The 10323-nt window shown below is 42.7% G+C and overlaps 1 protein-coding gene across 2 annotated transcripts; it reads left to right on the forward strand.

Annotated features, from left to right (window-relative positions):
* The first annotated feature begins 2710 nt into the window (after positions 1-2710).
* LEP (leptin) lies at positions 2711-10012 on the forward strand. Of its 2 annotated transcripts, none has more exons than XM_069087024.1 (2): positions 2711-2875; positions 7397-10012. In XM_069087024.1, the coding sequence occupies exons 1-2, from the start codon at positions 2732-2734 to the stop codon at positions 7754-7756; spliced, it is 504 nt and encodes a 167-aa protein (XP_068943125.1). In that variant the 5' UTR covers positions 2711-2731; the 3' UTR covers positions 7757-10012. The 2 variants fall into 2 exon arrangements, with proteins under 2 accessions (XP_068943125.1, XP_068943124.1); XM_069087023.1 differs by lacking the exon at positions 2711-2875 and adding an exon at positions 4342-4509.
* Positions 10013-10323: the final 311 nt, after the last annotated feature.

Below are 10323 nucleotides of genomic sequence, written 5' to 3' on the forward strand. Positions count from 1 at the left end.
CTTAGCACAATAACTGGCATGTAGTAGGTGCTTAATAAATACTTTTTGTTATATTTTGTTTTTCTGAGGGAGGGAAGCCAAGACAATTGAGGTTAAGTGACTTGCCCAAGGTCACACAGCTAGTGTCGTTTCTGAGGCCAGATTTGAACTCAGGTCCTCCTGACTCCAAGGTTGGTGATCTATTCACTTTGCCATGTAGCTGCCCCTAAATATTTTTAAACTGATATAAGACCAAACTTCCTAATAATTAAAGCTATATGAAAGTGGAATGATAATGAGATCCCCATTATTTGGGAGTATTCAAGCAGAGATTGGATGACAAATTATTAAGCACTGGCATACAGGGCCTTGTGTCATCCCTTTCCAAACCAGATTCTGAGATTCTGTTGTTGTTTGTTTGTACTTCATTTTTCAAAGAGGACCAATGACATCAGAAGGGTGATGACACAACTTGCAAGCAAATTGGATTTAAGTGAGTCAGGGCTATGCAGTCACCGGCCTCACTTTCTCCTCCAGAGTCCCTTGGGTCCAGTGTCAAGAAATAGATCAGGACAACTGGAAGTGATAGATCTAGAGAGACGTTTTTGTTTGTTCTTCATTCTCAAAGAGGACCAAGGCATCAGGAAGGTGATGCCGTGACTTACAAGTGAATTGGATTTAAGTGATGGAGGGCTGTGCAGAGTCACTAGCCTCACTTTCTCCTCTGGAGCCACCTGGTTCCAGTGGCAAGATATATATCAGGACAACTAGAGATGGCCCCACCTGAGATTCAATGATACCAACCTCTACTCAACTGGGTTTTTGATTCTGGTGGAATAACACAGGTCTTAGTTACACAACAAGATAGATTTTGGTCTTTATATTTAGAGTCTGGAAATACTTGAAAGGTCTGTAATTTCATCAGTTGAGGGAACTTATGTTATGAAAAATTCCTTCACTACTGTAATCACAATCCATCTGTAATTTAGTGGATAAACCCGAGGGCATTTCTCAAAGCACAAAGAGGTTGTGACTTGTACACAGATGACAATTTTCAGAGGTGGAATTTGAATCTAGGTTTTTCCGACTCAGACCCCTCCATCCACTACAACAAACTGTTCGTTAGAACATTCACAAAAGGAGGTAAACTAGAAAATGTTAAGTTTCCTTCTAGGTGTGAAGATCCTAAATAAAGAGAGACTGGAGAATGGATTGCCTTTAGGTTGTTGTAAGCCCTGTTTAATTAAAGAAAAAGGTTACATTAAGTACCAAACTGTCAACCTTGAGATTATTGACTAGTCTGACCTCTCTTTCCAAGGGTGTATGGAGTATGGATTGGAGAAGGGAGAGGCTAAAAGTATGCAAATCAATTCGGGGGTTGTTACTATAATCCAGGCAAGAGGTGATGAGATATCTTTGTGGGGAGAGAAAAGGGATGGACTTGAGAGATGTTATGAAAATAGAATCCATAGAAAGTAGCAACTCATCCTATTGGGATGGGGATGATGAAGGAAACAGAATTGTCAAGGATGATTCTAAGTGAATGAGATGATGTACAGGTGTAGGGTGGGAAGTTGCATTTTGGGCATAGCTAGACCTGAGATGCTTATAGGACATTCAAGTGAAGATGCCAGCAGGTATTTGGCATTGAAGCACTAGAATTCTAGTGAGAGATTAGGACTGTCTCTATAAATTTGGAAGTCATCTGCAAAGAGACAAGTGAACCCATGGAAGTTGATAAAAGTGTATTTTGTCCAGGTTAAGGCCAGAAGATGTTTAATGAACTGGTGAATAAAAATGTCGTCAGACAAAAAGGAGGGGAGAACCAACAGAAAGCCAAGGAAGAAGTGAGCATCCAGAGAGGTGTTCAGCTGTGGTAATGGCATCTAAGAAGATGAGACATGAGGGGAAAGGTATCTTAACAATTAAGAGATCAGTGATAACCTTTGAGTAAGCAGTTTCATTAGAAAGATGTGAAACAAGCTATATAATAAGAGATTTAGGAGTGGATGGTAAATAGAGGCAGGAAAGAAGGAACAGATATGGTCCTGAGATTGTAGCCCAGGAAGGAGTCTCCCTTCCACACAGTAAGTTCTCCGTGGTAACAACAAGAATGTCCAGTTAAACAGATCGACTGAGCTATACCTATGCCTGCCCTGCATGCCCCCCACTAAAACTTAATCCAACCCAGGTTTACCAGGATGTGGACTGGGGTTAAAAAAACAAAACAAAACTTCGCCATAGTTTTAATGGACTGAGACTGCACAACTCCTAAGGAGAGAAGAAAATAAGCATTTATGTAGTGCCTATTACATGCCAGACACTGTGCCAAGCACTTTCTTGCAAATATTATCTCATTTGATCTTCACAGAAAACCTGGGAAGTAAGTGCTGTTGATGAGCCTCATTTTTATAGTTGAGAAAACTGAGTCAAATAGAGGATTTTTTAAAAGTGATTTGCTTTGAGTGACACAGCTAATAAGTGTCTGAGGCAGGATTTGAATTCAAGACTACTTAACTTCAGGCTCAGCACTTTCTATTCACTGTGTCACTGCCTAAGACAATGTATTCCATTGACATATCTTGGTAATGACTTATCTTGGACTTTGACCCAGAAAGCAATCAAGGAAGAAATGATGACATTTGGGGGTCAAGGGTAGGGTTTACCCTGGTGTACCCTGAGTTACCAGCACTTCAGTTTGCTTCCTTCTTCTCTTCAAGGTCAAACAGGCACACCCACCTTGGAAAGGAAAATGCATTGCGTGTCCTTGTGTGCGTTCTTGTGGCTTTGCTATCATTTCTACTACAGCCAAGCGGTGCCCATCCGGAAAGTCCAAGATGACACAAAAACCCTCACCAAGACCATCATCACCAGGATCAATGACATCTCGCACACGGTAGGGATAGTGTATCAATGTATACCATGACTCTGTGGGATCTAGATTGAATTGCCTTCACAGAGAGTGGCCTAGAATCCATGGTTGCCTCTTTCTTTGTCTCTAGTTTTCTTCTGCATCAATGTCGACTGTCACCCCTATCTACCCTTCTTATGTGTGATTCTGATTCCAAAATAGGCAAAATGAAGCCTATCTTTGTTAAGATCCAATGGCACTAATAATAACAAAGCACACAAAAGTCATTAACATCATTAACATTAGCCATGCTTAGTTCTAATTTACCATCAAGAAAACCAAGACCTAAATAGATTGACTTAGATAATATGCCAGAATAGTAGGTATGGCCTGTAGCAAGGGTGGCTAGCCTATGGCATTGGTGCCTGTCTGGATTTGGAGGCAATCATGGGGCACCCTCTCTGATCCTCTCTTGCTAGGTTGTGCAGCAGAAACTGTAGTTAGACTGGGAATCAGTAGACCTGGGTTCAAATCCATATGAGTGGAGACCATATGAGTGGCAAAGTATATAGCTCTGGAAAATTGAGTTACCTTAACACCTGTATATCTGTATATCTGTGTTTGTGTACCCCTATGTGGAAAGTACCCTGGTAGGAGAGTACAGCTGTGGGTTATACAGATACTGATCCTGATACTGAAATCTTAAGTCACATCTTGCACCAGACAACTTGGACAGGAAGGATAGCACATCACAAAGTCAGTGATGGCTATGGTCCTTAACACCACCTTCAGAGCCCTTCCCTAATTCTCTTGGGTGTATTTATATTAGAGAAATCCTGTAACCTGAATGGTAAGAACATCATGCTATAGAAACTATCCTTCCTTCCCCATAATGCTAGAGGGCCTGATGGAGGTCACACTCTTGCTGGGTGAACAGCTGCAGGAACCACAGGGGGTGGTTGTTAACTTGTGACACAGCAGGAGAGCCCCATACAAGTGACTCTGGTGCCAGAGTCTTGGGCTACAGGAGCATAGCTGTTGCCCTAGCCACTATTGTTCACCTGTCCATGTTCCTGGGGCAACCAGAGGAGACTCTGACATTTCTAAGTCCATATGAACTGGATCTTAAGACCCAACCCTGGTCCTTCTCCACAGAATTGATAATAATAGCTTGTAGCAAGGGCAGTTTGGAGGGGAGAAATAGCCCCCAAATGGGCAGTTCCTCCTGCTAGGAAGCTACTAGCAGTTTAAGGCAGGGTTCCTTACTATTTAGGAGCAGCCCCATTATAAATGAGATGCAGTCCCAGACATGCTGGAGGCTGCTTATTTTTAGAAAATATCATCAGTTCTACCAACTGAGAGGCATCTTGGGCTGGGAGGGGATGGTATTGCTAGAAGAGCGAGCCAAAATAAGGATTCAACAGACGGCTTAGCTGGGCATCCTATGCCTGGAGATCTAGCTGCCTTGATTGATGTGAAATAAATGACCAACCAAAAGGCAAGATGAAGGGTGCTGATTCAGAGCCAAAAGGAGTATGTTAAGGCAACAAAAGCTGAATGTTAAGTGATTATAATGAATAGCACATCTTGGCTGCAGAGAAAAGATGAGTAAATGTTCCTTTCTACTCTCTGTTAAGAAGTGGGGTACCATGGGTGAAGAATGTTTCATATACTGTCAGGTAAGAGCACTGTGTCACATGGTTTTATTCCATTGTTTTTTGTAGCTGTTGTTGGAAGGGAGAATTCATTAAGTTTGGGACTGGGGTGTGCCTGGAAGTCACTATAAAGTAAAAACGAAAGATAGTGTAGATTTTTTTAATTGCTTGACTGTGTATCTGTCACAAGAGTTTTGGTTTTCTTTTTTTCCAGTGGAATAAGTAAGAGGGAAAGAAAATAAATTCTTGTTAATTGAAAATTTTTATTTTAAAAAATCAATAAAATTTCTTAAATGACGTATTTAATTTTTTTATTTAAAATATTTTTTTTCCTTCCACCTTCTCCTGTACTAGAAAGAGAAAAGAGAAAGAAAAAAAAGAAAACCTTCATAGCAAATATATATAGTCAAGCAAAACAAATTTCCATCTTGGTCATGTCCAAAAATAAGTGTCTTCAATCAGCCTCTTGAGTAGAAAGCCTCTTTATCAGGAGAAAGCAACATTCTTTATCTGAATCATGGTTGATCATTGCATTTATCTTATATATTAAACCATAAGGATGGCTAAAGAGTCCTGAGCCCACACATGGAGGTGAGGGGCCAGTCAGCCCAAGATTCCCCTAAAGGGTGACAGTACCGCACTAGACACAACCTGCATTTCCACTGTGTGGCCCACAATCATTTAGCCTTGGCAGAGTCAGTGAATCCAGACAACAAACTATAGGAAGGTGCTTTTAAAAAGGCAGAGAATTCCCAGGAGGGAGAAGGAGGAATTGGCTGGAGACTCCGGACTATCCCAGTTCCACCAGATGAAGTTCCTCAGGACTGGTATTTCTAGAGCAAGGGCCCGGTTTACGTGGCCCATTTGTCTGATAGCAAGCAGCTGAGGGGAAGAAATCTGCCAATGGAAATAAGTGTTGGAGGAAGGGCAGTCTTCTCCGATTTTTCTTGGGGAAGTCTTGACCTGACTCCAGGGACTAGGTCAGAAATGTTAATTGGCACAGGTTCTATTTGATTAAGAAACAGGATCACGAGCAGCTTAACCAAGCAGTGGGGGATGCGAGTCCAGAAAACATTCCCTCCCAGGGAGGGGATGAAGGGAGGATGAAGCTTCGGGTACAATACTGTTCATACATTGAGGAAAGCTAAACCTCTGGCCTCATGTCTCCTCTGAAGCTTCCTTTATGGTCAGGGGGAGGGCAACAGAGCCAGGTGAGACCTACAGAGTAGTGTATTTGGGGTGAGTGATTCCTTGAACGGTTTTCTCTACATGTCTAGATTTGTTTCCCTATGTTGTAAGTGTCCTGGGGAGAGTATGGCAGTGGGCTGAATTATAAGCTTCTAGAAATCTCACAGTGCAGCACACACCAAAGGGCTTGGGCGGTGATGATCCTGTGTCTTCGGCATCACCTTCTGAGACCTTCCTAAGAGCCCAGATGTGTGCTCCTACCAGAGATTCTGGCCATTTGCAGTCAGAGATCACAGGACTGTGACAAGGGCTCTCAGCACTTCCCAGAGCAGAACACCCCAAGTCTATCTATTTCAGAAAATGCAGTTCAAATCAATAAAGTTACTGAGCCCTCTTGGGTTCTTCCTACTGGGGGTAGTGCTGTGAGAGGGATAAGCCTTAATCCTGGTCCTGAAAAAGGAATAGCAATGGGAAGAGGAGGAATGGAAGAGAAAGGACATTCCAGATGAAGCAGCACAGAGAATAGGGAAATAATCCTGTAATACTTAGGAGATTTGACTGGATCAGAGGTGCATGTTGGAGACCAATGGGTTACTGGATTTAGGGCTGAAAGAGACCTTAAAGGTCAACTAGTCCAACCTCCCTTTCCCCATTTTTCAGATCAGGAAACGGAGGCCCCAGAGGTTAAATGACTTGTAATGCCAAAGATAACACAGGTAGAAAGTAATAATGTAAGGTTCTCTGACTTCAAATCTAATGTTCTTTGTACTATATAAGGCTGCCTTTCTGTGGAAAATTAAGATTAAATTGATAAAGTAGGGGCCAGAAAAAAGAAGGCAGGTAGATGGTACAGAGAACATAGCTCTGGACTTGGAGTCAGGAAGACCTGAGTTCAAATCCAGCTTCAGACACTTATTAGCTGTGTGACCTTGGGCACGCCACTTAACCTTGTTTACCTCAGTTTCCTCATCCATAAAATGAGCTGGAGAAGAAAATGGCAAATCACTCCAGTATATTTAGAGGCAGCTAGGTAGCACAGTGGAGAGATTATTGGGCTTAGAATCAAGAAGATGTGTCTTTGTGAGTTCAAAGTTGACTTCAAACACTTACTAGCTGTGTGACCCTGGGCAAGTCACTTAACACTCATTGCCTCAGTTCCTCATTTGTAAAAATGAGCTAGAGAAAGAAATGGCAAACCACCCCAGTATCTTTGCCAAGAAAATCCAAAAGTGGTGTCAGAAAGAATAGGAAACTGAAACAGCCTAACAACAAAAAGCAAAAGAACACAGGGTGGAAGGGAAGGATGATAGGAGAGAGAAAATATCAATGCTTGATAACTGGAAAAAAATGGGCAGAGGGGTTTAGACCTAACAATAGGCAATAGAGAGCCATGGTTGGTTCTTGAACATGGGAATGATAACAAAATTTCAAAAAGTCTGGCAACAGTATCCAGAAGGGACTGAAGAAGGCAAAAGGTTGGAGGCAGAGACCAGCTAGGACATCTTTGTAGTATTCCAGCTAGGAGGTGATGAGGACCTGAATTGGGCTAGTAGAAATGGAGAATGGAGGAATCTAAGAAAAATCACACACACACACACACACACACACACACACACACACATTCTCCCAAACTATTAGTAAATGCTAATAATTAAAAGCCAGAAAGGGAAAGGTAATGGACTCAGTGACTGTGCTTGACTCTCTCCCTCTTCCTTTCACACAGTACTCAATCTCTGCCAAACAGAGGGTAACCGGCTTGGACTTCATCCCAGGGCTTCATCCCTTCCAGAGTTTGTCAGACATGGACCAGACTTTGGCCATCTACCAGCAGATCCTTTCCAATCTGTCTTCCAGAAACATGGTACAAATATCCAATGACCTTGAGAACCTCAGGGACCTTCTCCATTTGCTCGGTTCCTTAAAGAGCTGTCCTTTTGATGAAGCTGATGGTTTGAGTGCTTTGGGGAATTTGGAAGGCATCATGGAAGCCTCGCTGTACTCCACAGAGGTGGTGACCCTGACCCGACTTCAGAAGTCTCTCTACGGCATGCTCCAACAGCTGGATCTCATCCATGGTTGCTGAAGCCAAAAAAGGTTTCTCTCCCCTGGTTCATGAAATCCCTAGAGTAGAAAACTTTTTTAGGTTTCTTCAGCAAAATCTAGGCTTTTGACTATATCCTTCACCTAGGATTTAAGCTGGTACCCTCTCAATCCTCCAAGTCATGTCCTCCAAGGCAAAATAAATTGCCATATACAGCTGGACACACATATCTACACACATATCAAAATTGATTCAAGTTGCCATTTGATGAACAGTGGGTATATCATAGTGTGATTCTTATTGAACTTTTCAGCTACTGATGGAGCTGGTATCTATCCCTTCTTCACCTCCTTCCCAAATCCTCTCCCCTTTCTTCCCCAACCCCCTACTACACATTAATGTGAACAGTCATGACTTTAGGTGATGGACATATTAATCTTTCCTTAGTAACTCTGAAGAGCCATCAGAGGGTTTCCATTTGAGATAACACCTGTGGGGAGTCCCATTTGGAATTATTATGGGATGACCCCTAGATGCAGTTGGTAGCTCCTGACTGGCACAACTTGGATCTTTTATTTATTGTTGGTTTTGTTGTCGTCATCATCGTTTTTGTTGTTGTTTTTGCTGCGTTTACTTTTGTGGTCTGTCCCAGACCAGCTCAGACTAAGAGTGCTTCAGGATCAGTGGAGAAGGAAGCCCTGGGTCCTGTTGAGTGACTTTGGGAGCATCATGGCTTCCAAGCCAGACCCAGACAAGGCTGCCCTGGAACTGACTTCTCCCTTCACTCTTTATTTCTACTGTGACTGACTTTAAATTAAAGTGACATGTTTTCACTGGCTTCTATGCCATCTCAAGTGGATCACCAAGGACCAGATTATTTAAGGGAAAAAAAGAAGAGAATTGTTTTCAAATGGAATTTTCAGCAGTGAAATTCAGGGGTGGGGTGGGATGGAATAGGGCTATATTTTCAAGATAAGATGGATTGCTACTGTGTGTGTGTCCTTTGAATAATGCTTAGCATAAAGGGTCCTTTTTTCCCCCTTCCTCCTCTTATCTTTCTACCACATACCTCAAGTATGAGCAGCCACCCTGGGGTGCAACAGGCAATACTGTGATGTCCATTTCTCAGCCCATATGGCCACCCAGGAGAATGTATTTCTCAAAAACAAGAGAAGGGACTCAGGGAGAAGAAAAACAGGTAGGAGGCTACAAATCATAGTCAGCTCCCTCAAAAAGACTTTAGAGGAATTTGTGGAAATTGGGGCTTTGAGACTGAATAGCTGTTTGCTAATGGCGGCCATAAACTTGAGGCTTAGGAACAGAGTGAGTAAGGAAGCAGCACAATACAATGCAAAAAGCACTGAGGGCAGAGAACATCATCTAGGAAAGTGTTATAGGTGGTGGACTGGGAGAGTGGGAATGGAGAAGAATGGAGGAAGCAAAGAAAATGTGCACACACCTCACGCAGGTACTGGGAAAGGAATGCAAGTGCTAAATCGCAGAGAAAGCTGACTGTGGTTGGCTCTCCCCCTTTTCCTCTCACACAGAAGACCTGAGTTAGAATCCTGACTTAAAGTAAACAAGTCACATAATGGAAGGGAGAAGGAAATAAGTATTTAGATAGAGCCTACTCTGTAAAGGCTGTGCTAAGTACTTTACGAATGCTCACTTGATATAACCTCTACATTATCTTATTTGACAGAAACTCTCTAGGCCTCAGTTTCCCCATCTATAAAATGAAGGGGTTAGGTAAAGTCTCTCCCAGCTCTGAATCTGCATTCCTTGTACTCACCTACTACATGCTTGTCCTCTCTCCTTTCAGAGCCTGCCCATTACCACCAAGCCCAATTCCACCATTTCTTCTGCATACTCAATGAGAGCCTCTGTCTCTGTACTCCGACCAGTATTTCTTACCTAGAATTGTCTGATTCTCCTTGTGGCCCTGGGCTAATCATATATTATTTATATTGTGAAAGTGTCTGTACTTGAGCCTCTGGCATGAGTTAATCATTCCCTTTACAGTGCCCTTTTCTGGGTGTCTCACATAAAGCAGAGTCGCTCTCCCCTATTCATTCAGATGGTAGAGGCAGTGTGGGGTAGTCAGAAAAACCTTGTATTTGAAGTCAGAGGACCTGGGTTCAGATCCCAAGCTCTGCCATTACTTCCTTGGGCCAGTCACTTAACCATTCTGAACGTTAGTTCCTGAAGGGTTTGGACTAGATGAGCTCCAAAACCCTTTCCAGCTCTCAATCAATGATCCGATGATGAGGGTTTCCTCTTTTCCATTGGTGAGTAAGAGCAGGGTTCTTGAAGAGTGGTCCAAAAACCTAGGATGTTTAAGGTCCTCTGACCTACAGATATAGATCAGTAATAGTGAGGTATCAGAATGAAAGTGTAATAAGCCACCTGTGACCAGAGCTATTGATCAAAGCAGCCAGGGCACATAGGAAGGCATGGGATTTTCCTCTTTAAAATCTGCCAGGCTTTGAAATGTTGAGCCCCACTATCTGAGACTGCTGTTTGGTTGTTTTCTCAGGCTAAATGGAGTTAGGTCAGTGTTGCTTAGATATTGGTTGCTGAGGACTGGACGGCACCATATACTATTACTG

The sequence above is a fragment of the Petaurus breviceps genome, unplaced genomic scaffold, assembly GCF_028583685.1.
Source record: "Petaurus breviceps papuanus isolate PSGF00001 unplaced genomic scaffold, PetGlider_PUasm1.0 181, whole genome shotgun sequence".
Taxonomy (NCBI): Eukaryota; Metazoa; Chordata; class Mammalia; order Diprotodontia; family Petauridae; genus Petaurus; species Petaurus breviceps.

Bases quoted from the DNA above. Each gene is read 5' to 3' on its own strand.
- LEP (XM_069087024.1), top strand. From the start codon at position 2,732: ATGCATTGCGTGTCCTTGTGTGCGTTCTTGTGGCTTTGCTATCATTTC. The intron at 2,876-7,396 runs GTAGGGATAGTG...CCTTTCACACAG, and splicing joins TCAATGACATCTCGCACACG to TACTCAATCTCTGCCAAACA.